The sequence below is a fragment of the Trachymyrmex septentrionalis genome, unplaced genomic scaffold, assembly GCF_001594115.1.
Source record: "Trachymyrmex septentrionalis isolate Tsep2-gDNA-1 unplaced genomic scaffold, Tsep1.0 scaffold9, whole genome shotgun sequence".
NCBI classification, from domain to species: Eukaryota; Metazoa; Arthropoda; class Insecta; order Hymenoptera; family Formicidae; genus Trachymyrmex; species Trachymyrmex septentrionalis.
This window is the reverse complement of record NW_017306091.1, coordinates 3,209,289-3,233,086: the sequence shown is the minus strand read 5'-3', so window position 1 is coordinate 3,233,086 and position 23,798 is coordinate 3,209,289. Positions and strand designations below refer to the sequence as shown.

General features: G+C 32.2%; 1 protein-coding gene across 1 annotated transcript; it reads left to right on the top strand.

Annotated features, from left to right (window-relative positions):
* On the top strand, positions 1-9,751 carry LOC108755783. Its single transcript, XM_018499025.1, has 8 exons — positions 1-147; positions 2,483-2,609; positions 3,047-3,140; positions 3,417-3,532; positions 8,246-8,479; positions 8,643-8,845; positions 9,404-9,469; positions 9,546-9,751. The coding sequence occupies exons 1-8, from the start codon at positions 123-125 to the stop codon at positions 9,689-9,691; spliced, it is 1,011 nt and encodes a 336-aa protein (XP_018354527.1). The 5' UTR covers positions 1-122; the 3' UTR covers positions 9,692-9,751.
* The last annotated feature ends 14,047 nt before the right edge of the window (positions 9,752-23,798 follow it).

Here is a 23,798-nt window from a genome sequence, read left to right as displayed (position 1 = left end):
CTGAGCAAGAATACACGCACTGCTCTGATCTGTAGTCTGTATTCGTATTCTATCTATACTCGTATTCCTACTGTAAAATCTTTTGTTGATTGTGACTTAATAAAAATATACAAAGCAGTGAAATGAGAAAGATACATATTGACGATGGTAAAGCAAGATTTTATTATTTTTAATTAAACATGTATTAAACACAGGAAGAATAGTTTTTGATCGAAACAGTGGCTCTCTGAGTAAATTTTATTGTTAGAAGAGAAAAATACACCTTAAAGAGTTCCAATCAAATCGAATATAATTTCAATATTAATAGAGTGATCACGTATTATGCAGATGAGTGCATCAATAGTGCCTAATATATCCATATTCAGGATATTTCGTCACCGATTTCTGTTCTGCGCCAAGTAAATTAAATCATATATTGATTAAACTAAAATTGATCTCTAAAATGTATATGTAAACGCAAAAAACGTGATGATTGAATGTACATTAGACTTTGCACCGAACATTATAACAATTAAATATAATCGTTGAACGTTATCACATTAAATCTTGTATCGCGTATAGAAATTTTACATAACTGAATATTAATACTCTTAAAATTTTTTAATCATCTTTTATCAATTTTATCCACCTTTAGTTATCTCATTACTATTATAATTTAGAATTATATCGTTTCTTTTACTTCACTTAGAGTCAATAATAATATAATAGCAACACTATTAAATTTGATATTTTATATTTCGAAAATATTATACTTAGTTTTTTATTAAGTACTATATATAGATAATTTAAAATAATCTAAAGTAATTATTAACAACTGTTCCTGATCTCACATTGATATGCGGTCTTGATATATCAATAATATGTGACTGTATCGACATTCATAATCTGAATTTTTTAGTATTTTATCTGTGTAAATTATTTTATTGTACCACTGAGGATACCTTAATATAAATCAAAATGTATGCAGAATTGTTTCAAATTCATTAAATAATCTAATTAATAATCTGTACTATTTCGTAATCTGTATAGTAATCGAATTCGTTAAATTATATGAATATAATTATAAGAACAATTAGCACTTATTGCTCTTTTGCATATAACTTAAATTTTAATTAACTATTATAAAATATCTAATATTTAATATATAAAATATCTAATAATTAATTAGCTTACTATATCTAATATGTTTTAAGAGTTCAGAAAATTACTAAACAAGTACATTATAAAATTATGTTTTATTTTATTTAAAACCTAAATATGTTGTAGAAGAATTATAAATTAACGTGTTATTTGAATAATTCGTTTATATAACTATATATCGAGTGAAAGTAACGTTGCCTTTGTGTAAAAACCGGAGCCCCCATTTTTACAAATGTCTTATTCGTCTTTTACCTTCAGAGTGCAGTGACACTCAACGTAAATCATTGCACCATTATAACGGATTCTAATTTAGCTGTTAAAACTCGGTTGCTTCGTTACTTTAACTTTAAGTAAGGCTTGAAATTCTCTCTTTCTCTCTCTCTCTCTCTCTCTCTCTCTCTCTCTCTCTCTCTCTCTCTCATTTTAAAGCCGAAAAAGAGACAGAGACAAAGAAAATTTTAAGTCTCGCTTAAAAAATAACGTTGATGCAATCAGGCTTAAATAAAATTAGAATTCACTATAATGCGATGATTTATGTTGAGTGTCACTGAACTTCGAAAATAAAAATGCTTACAAAAAATGGTAGGATATTTTAAATTTAATATTAAAATAAAATCATCTAAATTAATAAATTTTAATAAATAGATAAATAGATAAGTATTTATTTTTTTTATTTCTTGCCTTTCGTGCATCTTTAAAAAAGATTTTGTATAGTGTAATATATAGCAAAATAATAAATCAAAGCGAACAAAACTTTTGTTAGACTAAGTAGTTCTTATCAAATTTATGTTTTACAAATCAAATATATATATATATGATCGAAAGATTTGAATAATAATTTATTCATTAACGTTAATTTAAAACCAAGTGTTGAATAAAAGTGATTCATGCAAAAATTGATAATTTCCGCAATACAATACTAACTAATTCGGTTCAATATTTTGCACATAAAAATAGTGAAATGTAACTACCAAAAAGTGAAAAAATATTACTACTTTATTAAAAATTCTAATATAAAATGTAAAATGACACTTGCAATACATTCTTAATAACAAAGGAAAAGCCACTATAGCAATGCTGAAACAATTTAATATTTTAAAATCAGGAATATCATAAAATAATGAATTATAACAAATTTTAAAAAAAGTCCTAAAATTTTTAAAGGTTAAACAAATTATAAATTATTATTTGAAAAAAAAATATAAATATATATTGCAAATGTGTTGGTGCGTTTGTGTAAAAAATAGAATTGTTTATTATATAATTTTCTCAAATTATCTGATTATTTCTATTGTTCTATTTTTCAATATATATATATATATATAAAACACGTATATTGCAGTCCAGCCACGGACAGTGGATGAACATTTCAAATTAATCCTAGAAGATAAGAGTGTAATCGATCCGGAAGCAACCGATGTATCATCCAATGATCTTCCAGAATGGTACAATAAACAATTATATAAAGAGTAAGTATTTAAATTAAATTAAAATATTAAAATTCCAATTCTATTCCAATAGTAACAATCATTGCAATAAAATATGAAGACAAATATTTTTTCGTATTAAACATAAATTGAAACACCTAAGAGATGAATAAATTATTTAAAAATAAATTATAAAAATTATAAAAATAAAAATATAGAACTATTAGTATTCAATCATAATGCTATGCTTTTATAAAATATTTCCATTTTTCAATATTTATGTATAAACGTTTTTTTGTATAAACATTATCGATAATATTTAAAAATTCAAAAAATTTTCGAATATTTTTTTCTGTATATTACACAAATGTTAATGCAATACAACTTACTAAATTAGATATTTATTTTTAGTTTTACAATAATCTTTTTAACATTGCTTTTGTTTCATATTGTTAAAAATCTAACGTCTATAATTTTAGAGCTCAAAACTTTTATAAGCGAAACATGATGTCATTGGTAGCATCAAGCACAGTAGGAGTTATTATAGTATTTGCAGTGGAAACAATATTAAAGGTATTAAAATTTTATATATTTTATTAACAATATATAAGTATATTAAAATAATTTTTTTTATAGTAATTAATTCTTTTTATATAGTATATTAATTTTGTATAGTACAAACGAGATCTTTTTATTGTCACACATTTCGATTAAATCATAATTTCAACATGAAAATAAAAAATAGTTTTATGTTGTACTACCTTTAAGAATTTATTATGTTAAATAAAATTTATTGTAAAAAATAACCACAAAGTATTATCTATCGTTAAATTGTTTGTTTTTTAACAGGTGCTCGTATATACAAAACGAAGTAGTTCAACCTGTGCAGCTTTTAAAAGATACATCGAAACTATATTACATATACATAACTTATTTACGTGTGATCCAAATAATTCAGATTCCGAGTAAGTTTCTTCCAATGTACAATTTTTTTCATACTCATATTTCGTTGTGTTTTATTATACACAATAGATATAAATAAAATATCACATGATCTTATTTTTAAAATGCAATCACATTTTTATTTATAATGTAAATTATATTATTACGTAAAGCAACCTTTAGGTATTACACGGATTTTTTAACAGAATAAAATATTATTAAAAAATCAGTTTTCAATTTAAATATAATCACTTATAAAGTATATACATGTTTTAACGAAAAATATAAACAATAATAGAGGAAAGTCACCGGTACTGACATAGATCTCCAAAAAAATAGGTGATACCCCCTTACTTCTCAGAAACTAACTATTGCACTTTAATACTATTAAAATCATGATCTGTTTAGCTAATTAAAGAAGTACAAGCTCATAATTCGTGTATTTGTGGCTTGTTTCTATATTAAATCAACTAAAAATGAATTCTACGAATACAAAAATAAAATTCTTACGATTTTCTTTTGCGTAGTGTAAATAATAGTGATTATATTATTGATAATATTACGTCATTTCAATTGCTTGTAATTTCTTAAATCAGTTTTATTTATATCATTTTTTTCTTAATTTTTTCATAATACGATTTTAAATTTAAAATTGGGGTGCAGCGTACCGCCATACCTGTCTGCAAAACAAATCATGAGCTAACTCAATCTTTATAATGTTGCTTTATAGTGTTAAGCTATATTGAAGCTGAAAACAATCGTGCATATATGGAAATACTCTTGAAAAACTATCGCGTTACATATTTGCATTTTATAGAACAGCATAAAGTAAATGCATATAATTCAATAAAAATGTTTTATAGCGAAGTGAAAAGATTCTGAAATATCTTATATACATTCACTTGTAGGTTCTTTATACAAATAATTCCTAAAAAGAAAAAGAATACGTAGGACTACTGCCTACTGTGTCAGTTTTAAAGACCATTTTGTCAGACGCTCATTTTTGCTTACCTTAAGAAAAAATTAATTATTACAGAATTGCAAACAGTATTATAAAAACTGCTTATACTATCTGACGGAAGACTTTTTAGTTTGTATTTATATTTTTAAAGTTTTATTTTTACCTTTTGTTTAAGAAATATTGTGTCTAAAAACAAAGTAGTATGTCGATACCGGTAACTTTTCTTTAAATTATATATTCATTGTTAATTAAAAAAAAACTGTTTTTATCAGTTTTTATTCAATTAACAAGCTCTAGTGATATTGCAAAACTAAACTTTTGATTACATAAGACGTAACGTACATTACGCAGCAACTCTGACTTCAGAGCACTACTATAAATCCTGATTATATAGCATATAAGCATATAACATATTTAAGAAAATTGATAATAATATACCACTTTACGAGATAATTTTTTTAGTCATAAAAGATGTAAACAACAAAATCTGTATTTTGCGAATAACGATGTATGTATATATTGAACTAGATTATCACGTTAATTTCTGCTCTGCAGCGATTGAGTTGATCAATAACAGAACAGCAAGAAATAGTGAAGATAAATTTCATATTTGCTTATCTATTCGCAGAAACTTACAAGCTCTTTATAAATTCCTCAGTTCAATTCATTGTACGGTTGGATCGCACTTATGTACATCTTGTGTGCGGTATACATCATTCTGCGTCCGTATTTGCTATTTGCAAATTATATAGAAGTAGCAAAAAAAATATAGTTTTTTCTTTATATAATTCTTTCTTCGTAATACTTGTCTTTAATATCTAAATTTTAAATATTTTTAAAATAATTTAAACAATTTAATAAAACCTAATAAATGCCTATAAATAAATAAAAATTAATGATAAATATATTCGTAATATAGAGTAATAAAATTCAGTGAATATTAAGCTATCTCTGCATAATTTAGAAATCGCAAAATACAATTTGTAAACGCAGATATAGAATGTATTACCAAACGCAAAACTCGAACTGCGATAACATTGATATTTTTTTTTTAAGTCGAATTACAAAAACTTGCTATATGTTTGATATTTCCCGTATCAGGGATATTTACAAAAAAGATAGCTCTCTGCTGATAAATTAAGCAAATACAAAATTCATTTTTGCTACTTGCTTACATTTTTGCTCTTTGCTGTTTTATCATTGACCAATTCAGTCACTGTAATGCAGAAGTTAACGTGATAGTTCAGTTTAATCTAAATTGTTAAATTCGCAAAACGCAGATTCATTCTACGTTTGCATTTATGATCTACGTTTTACGATTTGTGACTTATGAAAAGTAATGATGATTTAGAGAAAATAAAAAAACATTCTTTATTTAATGTGTACAAATGACTGTTATCGTCCTTCAAATTATCTCGTAGAGACAATATACTTCTGATAAAGTTCGTACCACTTGCAGAAACTGAAAAATCATCTTTGGATATCGTTTTGGATTTCAAATCTTATTGTCACATGATTTAAAACATATACGATAATACGTAATTCTTGAGTCAAGTTCCATTACAATTTTGAATTACTTTCCTTGTTCCCGTGATTGCTCTTTCGCAGATTTCTTTGTTCCTTAAACTAAAGAAGACGATGAAAGGGATTTTACAAACGTTTCGGACACTCAATGACACAATAAGACTTAAGACGATATCCAAACTTCATAGATGACTTATTCCTTAGAGTTTCCGCAAACTGTACAAACGTTGTCAGAAGTGTATTGTCTCTAGAGGATTTACTTCGTAAAACGATAAAAGTCATTTGTATTATTATTAGACATCGGATTCTTATGCAATTTTATATTTTTTTAAAAAGTAGATTGGAAAGTAACATAAAAATAGAAATTTGTTACATTAAAAAAGCATTCTAAAAATGAATATTTATTAGTGCATATTTATTAGTGCACATTTGCATATTTGTGCAAATTTGCATATTTTGTGCATGTCTGCAAAAAATATCTGCATAAAAATTCGATAATTATTATAAACTAAATAACAATAAATAAAGAGCAAAAGAAGAGTCACACAGTTTTTAAATTTTCACACAATTAAAGAGAATAAATTACAAATAAAAAAAAGTAAAATTGAAAAAAATAATAAAAAACTCAGTTTAAATTAAAATATAAAACGTTACAAGTTTTGGCTACCGGATTGAGTTCTCTTCAGACATTAACTTATCACAAAAATTGCCGTACAAAATTAATTAATCGAAAATACCCGCATATCCTTATAATAACGGCTCGAGTGAGTCTTGATGTAGAACTCAACATTATTCACATATGATTGAACAGTCAAATGTGTTTCATATCTCTTGAAAAAAGTTCAAAAATAATATGTTAATTATTTAAAGTGTGTCCACATAAGTATGAAAACTAATTAAAATATACAAAGTTTAATGGAACGCATTTTAATTGGTATTCATACTTATATGGACACACTTGTTTAAATAATTTTTGAACTTTTTCACATTGAATTGTATAATTTGAATTGTATAATTCACATTGAATTATACAATTTAAGCAATAAAAGATTCAGCTTTGACAGGTATAAGTTTCCAATTTGATTATTTTTCACATTTACGGTTTAAAAATGTTATCAATGATATTCATTAAATAGTGTTTACTTATAACATTCCGAATTTTATTACCATTTCATACATATTGACATTCCTTTTATACATATGTCACTTATCATAAAACACTTTATCGTCTCTGAATGTTTGCTTAGTCATACATTTATGAAAAGTTATCTACTATTTTAAACATAGATGAATTAGTAGCCACATACTGTATACTAATAGGGATGCACTGGATCATAAAATGATCAGATACAGAATATCGGATATCCGGTATCCGATCAGATATCCGAGAAGGCAATTTTTTCAAATCCGACATTTTCCGGACATCCGATCGGATTCCGAGAAAGTGTTTTCTAAAAAAAAGCCTATAGAGAAAAAGATTGTAATTTTGTAATAATGTATAAGATATTATAGCATCGTGAATACGCATACTTATTTCTAGAACATTTGTATAAAAAAAAATCAACAATTTAATGATATCAAATTGCAACCGGATATATTCCCGAATACTAATGATATCTGGCTATCCGGTCGGATAGTAAAAAAGTGCAGGATAATCTGGATACTTTTCGGATATCCGAAAATGTGAATCCCTACTAATTAATTGTAAATTGTGTTCTGATGAAATGAGTTAGTTTTCATACATAAAATATAACTTATAATGCGTCAACAAAAGATGTTACAAACACAAGACTTAATAACGGATAGTTTTTTAATTATAGTGTCTCAAGGGATTCAAAGGTATCAAATTTGTACTCATACAACATTTTTGATACATCGTAGCTCAAAAACTATCCATTATTAAGTCTTGTATTTATGACACCTTTCGTCTACACTATATGTACAAGCTACCTTAGTAGCAACTGTCATTTTGTCATCATTTTAATGTTAAAAGACGTACATTTTGACGTAAGCTTGCTACCAAGGTACATTATATGAAAATTAAGTTCATTTTAGCGAAATTCAATTTTCCATATAATTAGTGCGAGATCTTTTAGATGTAGAATTTTGTATTTAGAAATTTAGAATCGCACACTGAAAATACTCTTTCAATTAAGTTTAAATAAAAATTTTGTTTAAATATAAAAATTTCTTACGTAAGAAGGAACACATGTACACATAAACGAATGTTTAAACTTTTAATATCTGCTAGATGGTACAAAACGATGAACTCAATTCGTTGGCATCACAAAATGGGCACCAGGATGTCGAAGAAGGCTGGTGTTGGAGAAATATATCAAAAAGATATGGTACTTACACAGTTCGGTTTTGTGGGATACATCCTTACTACACCTAAGTCTTTTGGATTGGACATTACATTGGAAGAAGAAGAAGCATTTAATCATTTCTGGCGTGTAAATGGTTATATGTTAGGCATCACTGATAAGTAATGCATACAATGTTTAATTCTGATGTTTACTAAGCAAGTTTCAAGTCTGATATATTCTATTACACAATCTCTGATATAATTTAAATATTTTATAAATTTGGCAGAGATGACACATAAATTATACAGTAATTTTATTAATTCTATTTGTCTTCATCTACAGATTAAATTTGTGTCGCAAAAACGGAAAAGAAACTACCGAACTATGTTATAAACTCAAAGATTTGTATGGAACTTATTTGAGTAACGGTTCACCTGAATTTCATGAAATAGCGTTAAATACGTTAAATGCAGTATGGTACGTTGATATAACCGCGGATATAGATTCTTTCATGGCATTCGCTTATAAATTACATGGACTCCCAGGTGAATATTCAATTTTGCTGATTAGAAATTTTCATTTCGATAATTTCTATTTATTGATTTTTTTAATAAATAATATATCTTTATATTCTTTTCAAGTATTTGATTCTAATATATTGCCGGCAAAAATAAGTAATGTGTTTTTATTAAATCAAAAATTATTAAAAATTAAATAAAGTGATCAAATTAAAATATTTTTTTTGTGGTAATTGTTGAAAACAATGGACCCAGCTCTCTCGGATAGCCTTGACATATGTAATCAAGTTCATGACCCTGTGTTCATAAGGGGTTTTGTTCGTTATTAGATCGATTATAATCTTGACAACATTATATGTCTAGATCAAGATCATCGAAGCTAGGAACGTTGTTTTCAACATTTATTTATTTTTTTATTAAAAACCAAATTAGTTATTAAAATCATTGTAATCTTTCAATTTGATTTGATTTGATGTTTGTTGTAATGATTATTGTCTGCAAGATTAGATACTTTTCATTTAATTACTTTCGTCAACACTAATAATATATTACATACAAAATTGTCAAAAATAACTTATATTTCAGATAAAAAGCTTGGATGGCGTAGCTGGTTAATTATGAAATATCGTGAATTGTTATTTTATCTGTGTCGTAAGTATTGTACAAATATTTCTGTGATATTTTATTGTATGCTATTATATGTTAATCTGTTCTTTATCTTTTTTAGTTGTGCCTTATATCAGAGTAATAATAAAAGCATACACTAACTTATTTATTCAGATGGTAATATGGAATTCATATTACTTTCCTATACTTGCGTGGATAAAATTTGGGAAGAATAATGTCCGGCTCAATCTATATCCTAAACACTAACAACTTCGATTTTACTAACAATTTATTACATTTATATAAATCAAACCAATTATTTTTAAAATATTTTAACATTGTTATTAGTTATTATATACATCACTGAGAAAAAAAAGTTGTTAACTTAACTAAAGCATTTAGTTCAAATATTTATATATTTAAGTAAAATATGTATGATTATGTAAAGTGATTATATATGTGGTTATATGATGTCATATATTTGTGTTTGAATTAACAAATACTTATTTAAATTAACAAATATTTGCTTGACAGCTCGTTGAACTAATCAACTAATATTTTTTTGAAACAGCAACTTTTTTTCTCTCAGTGTGGTATAAAAATATGAAATATTCCATTTTATATAGCGGCTGCTTTTTGATCAATCAATCAAAACGTCGCCTCAAATTGTAAAAAGGGACATGATTGATATCATGTGTATTCCACTAATTTTGGGACAACGGAATATCTTATATTCTTATACTGTGTGCAATTACATATACGTTTTAATCCTTTGACTGCGAAAAAATACAGCGCAAAATGCATTATAGACCTAAGTACTCGATAGTAACTGGTGCTAATAGCACAACGATATTAACTTAATAATAACATATTAACTTTGTGAATACTTACTCTTTAGGGAATATATACATAACACAAGTTGTTAAAATGTTAAATTTTGATTTACAATAAAATTGATGTTTTAATCAATTTTTATTTCTTTAACTTAATTAATTTAATTTCCTAATATAAACATTAAAAACAACTCATTTTCTCTCTCTCTCTCTCTCTCTCTCTTTCTCTCTTTCAAGTTCGTCATCTCTCTCATCAGACTTTCGTAGTGACTTTCTTTGCATATATCCACTGACATATATTATAAGACATATCTATATTATAGACATATATACAGTAAGTCAAGTAAGAGCGTGGTCGGCCTTACTCAAAACTAATAAAAGATATCGCCCTAAATCTATCATGAATCTATGGAGGACACCTTTATCCTTGATGCACTATCAAGAAAGATTCAGTTGTCATTAATCTTTCTTAAGAGAATCACATTAAGCGCCATGAGTACCAAATACGCATCATGCTATGAATTGTGTTCCTCACGCTTGTGTTTCTCTGCACTCACCCGAAAGGTCCAAAAATGTCAGCCGTCAACAATTAGCGGCTGCTAAATATATGAAAAAGTCGAAATCATTCGTACAGAAGTGAGTGTAGCGATATAATGTGGCAAAAAATGTCGATGATTTACCGGAACGTGGCTCGATATGCAAAGTGGACAAAAAAAGACGATAAAAAGATAGTGAATCTGTTTTCGCGGAATTCTGGCTTAACATCAAGGACAAGCAAAATTGAAGCAGAAAATTGACTTACTGTATATTATAGACATACATTATATTATAAGACAGTTTTTTAACATTGATTCTTGGAAATTTAAACTCGGATCTTTGGCATAGAAAGCAGCCACACAACTTATTTTGGGCCATGATTGTAACATACGTAATTAATAAAGTCTTATTTCAAAATTCACTGCTGAAAATCTCATAGTATGTACAATACATGTAACATAAGATATAAATTTTCAGCTGGCAGTTAATTTTAGAATATACCAAAAATATATAGTATAAACAATATTTAGTATCTTTTACTATGTAATATAGATAATAAATATATCAATACTTATTATAAACACCAACAACCATAAACACCATACAGAATAGATTAACTTACAATTAGGTGTTTATAGTGCCAAAAGCAATAAAAAGATACATATTTGTATTGATTTGTAACGTCGTAACACTCGCAACCAAACCACTGTCATAAACCACTGTCATAAAAAAGTAATGGTAACAATAATAAACAAGTAATGCGTTCTCATTCCTGTACTATTGAATGGTAATAAGTTTTTGCTTTTATACAATAATATGAATTCTTTTATATATATTTATTACATTACTTTATATGTTATTTAAACATATCGTACTTTTAAGAATATATTTTTTCAACATAGAATCGATTCAATAACTATACATGATACCGACTTTATTGTTGAGAACTATAATTTTTTTATATATGTAAATAAAGAATATATATTTGAATAGTTTATTTAAACATTTATAAATTTGTATTTATTACTCAATAGTAATTAATTGTTCAAGGAATAATCATATACGAATATGTACAAATTAACAAAAAAATCCAGAATTTTTATTATAAATTATTATAGAAAGACTTTTAACAAAAATAAAATTTTTATACACTAATAGTACTCAATTAATTAAACAAGTCATTGAAGTAACGATGTTAATTAAATTAATTTATGATACTTCAGCTTATCAATTGAGTCAAATACCGACACAGGCCTCTTAATTATCTGCTATTGCTACGAACAAAGATGAAAGAAATACACATACATCTGACTACCGTCAGATAGCGTTACAAGTCTTTTTGTTTAATATATTGTATAAAAACAAATCTATTCACTCTATTTTATTTTCGCGTATCATTTATGAAACTTTTGTGTTTTTTTGTTACAAAAGAATTATATTAACAAACGCTTATATTCCAATTCGTACAGATTTTTAAGTGAAGATTTTTTTAAGTGTAAAGTGTATTATTTACCCATAAATTAAAAAAATGAAGTTTAGGGATATTCAAAATAAAACGAATGAATTTTTTATCACACATTCTTTTAGTTTGTATCAGTAATAAATTTCACGTTACTCGTGACCGTTTAGAAATGCTAAGTTTTAAACAAAGAAATCATATAGTCACATTATATTCTCATGATAACATTTCACGAGTAGTTGTTTACGAGATAGCCAACAGATCAGATTTGATTATATCAGATCTCAGATAGAGACTATAGAGACAGAGAGAAAGAGAGAGAGAGACCAATTTTCTCTCCATAAATAATTTCAAATAGGTCTCACTGTAAACCAAGACATGATGCTTAACTGCTCAATTCATTTGCGCATATCAATTATTACATACGTATAGCACTTGCGTTCTCCATAAAAATAATTTGTTATGTTTAAACATAAACCAGCTGGATTATTATGATTACAAATTATTACTTACAAGTGTATAAATTCTGTGTTCGTTATTATGTTTAAACAAATACGCGATGCAAACTCAATACAATCTTTTCGTACAACGTTACAAGATGATAATAAACAAGTTGCAACAGATTCGTTAAAATCGTGAAATTCTTTGCAAACAGAATTTCTTTTCGGCTGTAAAATTTAAATTTACGTAATCAACATCATTTTCGGTACCTCGATACATCGTAATCGTGCAGCGTGCTCTTCCGCAATACGTTATGTAATGACGTTTCCATCGCATTGTTCGTAGAGAATGATATCCTGCGTGTTCCGCACAGAATGTCTTCCTCGTTTGTCCGCTTATGAGGATTCTCGCCGCGATCTCGAGCGGTGTCCCCTCGCCATACGACCACGGGGGATCATTTTTACGCGTCTCGCGTGATTCCAGGTCCGCAGGCGTCTTCGGTTCGAGCTGGTTAGAGCGAAGTGAGCCTTCGCACACGTACGTACGCGGTGAAAGAGAGAGAGAGAGAGAGAGAGAGAGAGAGGAATGAGAAAGAGAAGAAATCCCCTCGTGTGCAACGCGCTTCTCTCGCCCGCATGCACACATCGATAGACGCGCGCGCTCGTATATACACACACACACACACCTGCTCTCTCTCTTTCTCGCTCTTTATGTGGACGACGAAGGAGTATGTAACGCGCGGGCCCAAGTACATAATACACAGCCATATATCCTTCTGTCTCGCAACTACTCTCCCTCGACCCTGTCGCCTCTTCTCGATCCCACTCCTCTCGTTCGCTCCTTGGGCTCTCGCCGAGACCCTTTCCCCTCGGCTGCCGCGGTATCGCCCCCAGCCCCTTTTCGCGGCCCTCCTCGCCGTCGCCGTCGCCGCTAGCACGACCTAAACGAGATGACTCGCCGCGCCGTGAGGACAGGACGGCGCGCCACGGGGAAGGGGAAGATAGAGCGCGGCGGTGATGAGGAGGCGGTTGGGATCGGGGGACGAGGGATATCAGCCAGAGGCCGTCCGAAGGAGAGAAGGAAGAAGCCGGCCCTCCGGTCCTTGCGTATATAGCACAAAGAGATCCGCGCGCGCGGCCGACTCTCTTCTAAAGCTCGATCCATACGCGCGACGGGTCTCGAGGGGTCTCGGGTCTCCGACCGACGCTCCTCCTCGTCTCACGAAATCGCTTTGCGCTGCTTTGCGCCGCTGTAAATTGCGAACGCCACCGCGCCGCGCTGTATCGCTCGCTTCCGTCGTCCTCTCTCTCTCTCTCTCTCTCTCTCTTCTCCCCTTCCGCCCTCCCCCCTCCCTCCCCCCGCCTGTACCGCACCGCACCGCACCGCTCGGGGCGACGGGGAAAGGGCGCGTTAGGACACCCTACGGTCATACGTCGATACGTATTTCTCGAGGGAATGACGATGGCACGGAGTCGCGTTATTTCGAGGAACCGGGCCGCGACGAAAGTGCCCGGGTGTAAGATTGAAGATAACGTATATATTCATCCGTCGTTCGTGAGCCGTGGGTCGAAAATTAATAGCTTCCCTGTTCACGTAGACGGGTCTTGTCTTTTGGCCTTCCAGAGGGGATTAAACTCGTGAAAAATGAAACGGCAGGGTATATATTATACGGCGCGATATATACTTTTTACCCCAGATAGAAAACCGTGTGTGCGTACGGAGATTATCAATTTCTAACTTCGTGCCTCTCCGAGGCGCCGGTCGTTCCGCAGTCGAAACGATTTTGTATGTCTCCAACGGACGGATTGCAGTATTTCGCAAAACGCGCGCCATCCGTATACACACAATTTCCTGCAAAATTATGATGCACGACGCTTTGAGTAGCGAGACCGTATTTAACGGTATCGTAATTGCCAACGTGGCCGAGGCCACGAATTTATCTCGCCGGCGCGGCGCCCGTCCAATTTTCATCGCGACCTTACGGACTCGGGGTTGCGTTTATATTAGAAAACGTAAAAAATCGCAGCTGCCTGCGCGTCGCATGCACGTTTCGTGAGGCATGAATAAAGTAGACGTTACTTCGCGTTTGCCGTTTGCCTTCCCTCCCCCGAGGGAAGAAAATTCACTTCACCGAGCGCGGTGTAGCCGAGGTAGAAAACGTAGACGTTTCTATTTTCACGAAACAGATTATTCACGATTAAGCGCGCCGGCACGATTCCGGCCGGCGAAAATATACGCGAGATTGTATATATAGATATATATATACAAATATATATATATATATATATATACACACATATATATATATAAACGTATATTTCTACCTTGCGCTACATTAGTCAGCTTCGCACACGAGTTACAAATAGGATTGCAATATCGACACTGTCGGGTATCGATAATGTTAGCAGCAATATTGGAGGGAAGTATCGACGCGAGTGTTACAGCGCCGGAAAGAAAGTATTGATAACGACTTGCGTGTATGACGCAAAACATATATTTGGACTAAGTGAAGTTTATGTAAAGTTCACTTTAAGTTTTAATATCACGGTTAAAGCGAATCTTACAAACGTAGGATTGAATAAAGTATTAGGTATCTGAGCAATGGTACCGACACAGTTTCAAACGTCGTGCCAGCATTGCTAATCACAAAGATCGCGATTAAACAATCTATAATATCGTTAATTTTGTTTAGATCAGTTAGATGATTTTACTGTATTAGACGTTTTTTTATCGGATATTATTTCATCAAGACTTCCACGGTAATCGCGAAAAAGATTCTTTATACACTGAGAAAAAGATTCTTAAAGATTTATTTGTAAGATACAACGTTTATTTTACTGAGATAAATTCTTATTTAAATACGGGGAAATAAAATGTTGTTTTTAACAAATAAACCATCATCTATTACCTATTTTATTTTTTACATTAATTAATAAGAGAATTAAGATATATTTCGTAGAGATATGTATATTTCGCCATCACAATCAAATTTTTTTATTAATAATAAATATTTTCCATTAAACTATTAGCCAATAAATATTTTCTTACTATACACTGAGAAAAAAGAAGTCACAATTTCCCGGTGTATAACGAGAAAAAGAAAAGTGAGAGGAAGTTCAGGAGAAAGAAACAGCAGCGAATGCGGTTACGTGCTGTCAATATCGCGATTATGATCGATGAACAAGGAATGTCTTTGGACCTATCGCCGCTTTCTAACAGCTTACTCTGACTGCTCTCGGTTAATGAACAGATTAGCATGTTATCTTATAAGATAAATGAATTATGCAAATGATCCATCTGCGTTCGCGACGAGACCTTTATATTTCCATTTGAACACGTAGATCGTGAATGTTCTACGACAGCACTGCGCAAATTATTAAACAAAACGTGTTACACGGAAAAAAAAACGTTTTTACTAAAGCAGCTAAAAATTGAATTAGAGATCTGAAAATATAATTTTGTTAGACCATCAAAATAATTACGTAAGACAATCAAGTTGATTGTAGAATGTAAAAATTTTTTGCGATATTGTACCCATAAAATTTGCTCGTTCTACATAATTTATTTTGATCCTAATTAATTTTTAATACACAATAATTAATACAAGTGACCTTATTAGGAAAATAATTATATTTATATATATATAGTCGAATATTCCAACAAAATTATTTTCAGATCTGTATCTAAGAAGAAAATTTTTAGAGATACTTTAGCAAAATTATTCTTTCCGTAGCGTCGTAAAATATTCGAAGACTATATATAAATGTAATTACTTTTCTGACAAGATCACTTATATTAATTATCGCGTATTAAAGATTAATTAGGATCAAATGCACCTTCTACATATATTATCACTTTCGGAAATAAATCATATTTGCAATTAGGACTAAAAAGTATATTTATCGAACTTAATTTCCCGTTGAAAACAAGTCACCACCTCCACCTTCCTTCACATATGAAATATGTAACATAATCTTGCGCAAATGTAGTGAATTAACTACGGATATCCGCCGCTCTCTAGCTAGGTAGCAAGATTTCTGACAAAGGACGTGAATTATAGCGAGCGAGGAGCGTCCCGCGTAACATTCTGGCCAGACATTTCGCAGATGTTTCTACGGCGATCACGCGACACAGGAAATTCACGTAGTCGGTAAGAAGATAACCGACCTGTACAGGTGTGTAAAAAATTTTTCTATGAGGAGACAATTTTTGTGCTTTGCTTTAATGCGGAAAGTATAAAGACGTTAACTTGGGTAGCGTTATCATCAATACAGGACGAAACTGGTGCGCGTTATCATTATCATTATTATATATATATATTATATATATATATATATATATATATAATTATTATTGTATATAGACACACACATACACACACACAACACTCGCACACTAAATTAATAAAATAGGAGCAAGACCTCCTCGAAATCACTTCTCAAACTTAACAGCCAACCAACGTCTCATATCCGTTCATTACGCGGTCGCAAACGGTGAACGACGCGGCGAACGAGTTTCACGCTGGCGAGAAGAAAGCCCGGTGCTATAATCTCCCGTTTCTTTCTCCTTTTCGCCTTTTTATCCCAGCTGCGTGATTCGCCGCGTATCTCTCACGCCGCCAATTGGATCGCGTCGGGCTGCGAAACTGTGCGCTTTGTGAGTTTGTGGGGATTGGAAAAACAGCGGATGCGTACCCAGCGAGCCGCCGTTCCGCGGCAGCCTCGAGGCAGGTGCCTTCCCCGGAGATCGCCGCGCCGCGCCGTAAAAAAAGAATTCCACGCGACCGGTGAGAAGAGGAGAATGAGAGAAAGAGAGAGAGAGAGAGAGAGGGACAGCGAGAGGAAGAGAAAGAGAGAACGGGCGGTTCGTTAGGCTTTCACGAGGCTAAGGATAGATACCTAGTAGTCAACGAACACGACGGGCATCGCGTACGATCGCTCCGACGCATATCGCATCCATTTGGACGACAACGACGACGCACCTTTTTTTTTTCCTTCTCCGCCGCATCACTCTACAGTCTCCATCCGACATCCAGTGCCGTGCCCTCGCCCCTCGCTCCCCTCGTTATCCACCTTCCTCCTTCCCTCCTTGACTCCCGCGCCTCAACCGTCTCGTAAAACGTCCCCTGCCTCTTTCTCTCTCTCTCTCTCTCTCTCTCCCTCTCTCCTTCTCTCTTACCGCTCCTTGCCGATTCTTCGTTTCTTTCTTTGCGCGCCATGCGGTTCACGAGCTGCGCTATGCGGCTCCGAACGAGAACTGCAGCTCTTTCTCCGGATAAGAAACGACCCGACGAGCGCTCTTTCTCGAGTCGACACGTACGACAAAATGCACGAGGAGACGTTAATATGCGATGGATTCTCTTGCGGAGCTGCTCGATCCCTGGGGGCTTGCACGACAGTTTTTAATTTTCCTTCTTTTAGACTTTCAGATAGTACTTTCGGAAAGAAGGTATTGGTAAAAACAAAAAAGAAGATATTTTTGCTGCTTTCATGTAGCAAAGAACCGCCTAATTACTGTAGTAGCTAAAAGTGAAAAAAAAAAAAAAAAAAACTTTATTTCAGAAAAACCGACTAAAAACACCATTCACAGTAAAAATAATGTTTTTTTAAACAAAATTCTGAAAAAATGCATATAAATAGAAAATGTCTTTTTTTATATCCTTTATTTGCTGATAAAGTGTCTAATAATTATACGTTATTTCGATAGCTGTAATTGCAAGAATAATATACGTAGCGCCACTTACAATTAGTCATTGTACAAAGTAAGAGAAATAATTACATTTTTTAACAAAGTAGGCTTTGATGCTTGATAATGTGTTCACATACTGTAAATATATTTTTTAGTTCTATAAACTGCGCGCCGATTCGGACAAATCTTGAAACGCATATAATAAACCATAAACCATAAACACATAATTAATCATAAAATGACTAAAGCTAGGAAATGACATCACAAATTACATTGATCGTCAATTTGACAATGATGCTATCTTAAAACATCACAAAGTAAGGTTTCAAAGAAAATACATATCGGAATAAAAAAACTTTTAGGACCAGAATAAAAAATTAATCTTTACTAAGTTTTTTATTCGAAGCTTCTATTATAGCTTTTCGGTAATTTATCTTTACTAATCTTTAATTTAAAAGTAAATCATACCGAGTTGAAGATTTCTCGATGGATGGATAAAATTTGATCTTAGATCCTTGATATAAATGAACCAAAAAAATGTATATACACATAAAAGCTTTAAGATATAAAAAATGTAATGTATCGTGATCGTAATAAATGATTTTTGTTGAACAAATCTACTTGAGACAGTCGGATCAAAGGAGGAGAATACGCGTCCGCAAATCTCTAGAGGAAAAAAGGAAGGTTAGGCTTAAGTATTGTATCATCCCATCTGAACTCTCTTCTGGTTATGATCTATTATCGCGAGCCGCGCGTGATCCCTTGCGCTCACGTAATTAATAGCGATAAGTATTTAACAAGAATCTATCACGAGGGGCTGCGCGTCATTCAGGGAACTATCACGTAAAGGAGACACCCGTTAGATGATCGGGCCCGCGCGGGCTATTCGTAGACCAATTAACGTGGTTACAGGAGAGCAGAGTTCGCCAATGGCGGAGGTTTTATTACGATCACGATGGGAAAGTAACGAGGTAGCTGTATCGACCTTATCGTGGGCCGGGATATCCGTTGCGCTCGTATTAGAAATAATTCACTTGCTTCACGAATCGCCGAAATACGCATAAGGATCTTGTCTCTCTCCTCGAGAATATTCGCTAACGAGATGCCGGTAAAAACTCTAATGTTTTGTGTCTTACGAAATTATAACGGTCTATCCTCAAATTTTTGTGCCCTGTCCGCAGACTGTTGGTAATTTTCATTGTATTCAGTAGACGTCAACGGAACTCTCACTACAGTTAGCATGACGTGTACGAGTATATATATATATATATATATATATATATATATATATATATCAGCATAAATAAACAAACATCAATAACCGCCGCGAGAGAATGGACGGATGGTATTAATTCAGGATTATTCCATCTGGCGGTTTATTTGGAGTCACATGTAATCCACATCATTCAAATATAATGATCTCGTGGACTAATATTAGCCGTTTAGTTGTTCATGATCATTACTAAATTGTGCATGAAATATTTATGAACAGCAAATATTAAACGTATATATTCATAAACTTTTAGTCCGCGATAAAATTTTATCACGTAGATAATTCCCTTGACTCACACACGTATGCTTTCCGTGCTACTTGGGTTTATAATTTTTTCTCTTCAAGTTTCTTCGAACTATACCCCGACGATTTACAGTTGATTTACTCTCGAGGTGAGCCTCTTAACTTCTGGATATTTTGCGACGAATATTTTGTCGCGTCTACGTGAGAAAAGCGCAGAAGCGCGATGACTGCCGCAGCTAACGTTCGATCGCGTTGGTTGCGTTACGTAAGTTAAGAAAAGAAGGACAGAAGGGAGGGAAAATACGTAATCCGTTGGATTGGAGACGTAACGATGATTTTTTTTTTTTTTTTTACGATGCGTAGAGGAAAGGTCGAGGCGAAAGCGAAAGAACAGTAAACAGTAACATCGCAAGTCGTAACGTATAGCGCAAATTCAAGCATCAAAGCAAATTTCAAGGATAGTCTCGTCTTCTTTATCACACGCACACTGTACATCCCTTTGTCGAGACGCTAATCGCGATATCGCGATGCAGGGGAGAAAAAAAAGCGAATAACGTTTACATTTAATTACCAAGCGCGACAAACAACGATGTTAACTGAAAAACAAAAATTCATCCGTATAATCGCGTAATCGCTCGCAATAGTCATGTAAATCTATGTAAATGTAGCTTTGGACCTGACTGCAGTAGCTTAATTCATTACCCGTAACGACGTAATTTCGGGGGTGTTTATTTTGGGAGAAATAAACAGGGGCTGAGGAAATAATTGCAATTAACAAAGAATTTACTGGAAATAGAATTGCAGAAATAATTACGGTTCGCCGTAATAAAATACTATGCTCCACGAGCGTGATGACGACGCCAAAGTGACGTCTTCGCGAAATAATCGCGAGAAGTTGTCGCGGTAAGTTTTATCATAAACTTCCGTTGCCGACGCTGCGACTTAGCATTAACATTTAACGTATTCAAAGTACGCTGTGCCGTAAACAGTCTCTCTGTTGAGAATGAGAGACCTGTCGTCGATCAACGTAAGATGGATGATTAAACTTCTGTATCGTTATATACTATACACGGTCGAATCTAATCGGATAAAAAGAGTCTCGACGATTTTGCTACGCGGTAATTGCGGCATCGATTAACGGCTTCTTTGAGAGGACCTGATAACTTTCCGTGGAGAGGATTCTGTCTCGTCCTTCATCACGCCACGAGTCACCCGCCGCCGCCTTCTCATTCCGAGAGCCGAAATAATTTTGCCGCGATGCGTTGAATAGCCGTTGGTACCTCTTGTATCCAACTTGCCGCGCTCACTCGACGCCGGGGATCGTATATTTTGAGCGCATAGCCGTAGCAACTTCGACAAATAGGTTTTTATCACGGATCCCACCGCGTTGCATAATTTATAAGATACAGGTCAGAGGAATTCAAAATGAAATATGACATCGCCAGTTGTCGCGCAACGCGAGATCGCCAGGCGGCGACATTCGCACGGGGCACGTGAACACACGTGAACGTGGTCGCACGTCAGCGAAGTTTTTTTTTTTTGTGGTTGTTACGTTGTGTGCAAAACCGAGTACATTTAACCCTTTGGTCACTACGCGCCACTATAATGGCTTCCCGCTAATCTATTCTTTCAAGCGAAGTGTCACTTCTCGAAGTATCTACTCTCTAAATTCTCTTGGAGTGAAATCTCACTTTTTTGGAGTGAAAAGTCACTCCAAATATTCATGAAAGTACCGCCAATCAAAAGTGGAGCGAAATTTCACTTTTCAAAAGAGTGAAATTGTTCGCTCGTTATTTGGATTTATTCTTCAACTCTAAAAAAGACTTTTCTCGGAGAGAGGATGTTTTGTGACCTAATCATAAATCAATCGCAGGCATTTTTTGACTAGGTCTTGAAATCTCTAAGTATTTTATCTGTACAGGAGTACAAACACATTAAAGATTGAAGACATGAATTTTGATTTATTACATTTTATTAAATTTTATTACGTTTTCAGTAGAAATTAATTTCTTTCATTATCCTAAAGTACCTGTACAAAATACCTTAACCTCTGGTCGTATCCTTTTGATTTCTACTTTATGTATGTACAAATGTATAAACAAGCTTACCTCTGATAGATCCATTCCCGAGTTTGTCAAGCACTCGACGTTGTTCATACGCACTCAAAACAACTAAACACAGTTAATAATTGGCAATTATAAACGGCATTTGTATGAAAACAAGAACTAAGAAGGTGTTAGGCGTGATTTGATGAGATTTCTGCATTTTAAGTTGGAGTGAACTTTAGAGTATTAACAATTTCACTTTAAAAATAAGAGTGAAACTTTTCGCTTTTTGTCTTAATTTGAAAGAATTCACTCTATTAAAGTGAATACTTCCTCGTAGAGTGAACTGGTCAATGATTCCAGGATTGGAGTGAAAATTTATAATGGCTTCCTTTTTTCTAAATAATCTTTTGGGACTAAACCGACTAAACTTTATGACAGTAACTTTTCTTCTATGACACCCAAGCAGAACGCAAGTCCTTATTACATCAAAATGACGTCAAAATAACTCCAAAATGATTACTAAATAATGTTGCGCGTGAAAAACAAAAGTGAGATATATTATTTGCATGTATTGGAAATTGAGACTTTTCATATACATCGCTACGTTGCGATACGCTGTCTCGAACGTTATATCCGGCGGTTGCCTGAATATTTATTAATAAATAATAACGAGTCTCGACTTTTATTATTTCTACTGCGCGTTTCGTATCTTCATTATTTTTACATTTATTTATTTACATCATTCCACAATTAGCTGCATCGATTGCGTTTTTTATGATTCACCTTCTCTCGATCATTTCTCCGATTTGTATTGAAACATTTCGAATTTTATTTTAGCATTTTAAGCTTCGTTTCAGATTGATTACATTTTCGTTTTCTCTTTGTTTTTTCTTCTGTGATGTTCTTGTTTTACGTTAAATGCGTAAAGTCCATTTCTATCAATGCAGATGAACTTTTTCTCGATGTAACTTATTTTTTATTTTTTTCTAGTTCTAAGTATATTAGGAAATAGTAAAGAGTAAATTAAACCGAGATTAAAGTTAATCTCTACAGTAATAGAAATGGATATTAATTGCACTTCACGCACCTAACATAGGACACCTCGAAGAAACAGAAAGAAAAGAAATAGATAATCAATCTAAAACAGGTTTAAAATCTTAAAATATGTAATAGCAAATTTGATTGGACAGTTACATATTAAAGCTATACAAATTGGTATAAAGATTATTATTAATATATGATATGAATTTAGACTCCGAGAATAGTGTTTAAACACTAATATCCCTTTTAACCGAATATAAAATTTCTCTTATTTAAATTAGATTTATTCTCGGTCTCTAAATTCATGTCATAAATCTTTATATCAATTTGTATACACAGCTTTAATATATAACTGTCCAATAAAATTTGCTATTACATATTTCAAGATGTTAAGCTCGTTTTAAATCGATTATTTAAATTCCTTTTCTAAATATTTCTGTGTGAATTTATATACATATTTGATTCTGCAAACTGCGCGAAATTTTTCGATCTTGAAACGCAATTATGAACAGAATTATAGTATCATTTATTAATTAAACCAATAATTTAATAATTTAATAAATTAATAATTTAATAATTTTAACAATTTAAATAATTTTTTTATGCTAATAAACATTTTTGTAAGAATATTTAATTATCTAATGTTAATAAACATTTTATGACATAAAGATGTGGAAAACCGGGTTAAACCGTGAAATTCTCAATATTTTATTGTGCCGTTTAATAAAATATGTACTTTATAATTCAAAATATTTACATTTTGTTTTTACATTCAAATTAAAACAATGTACAATGATTTTAATATGATTTT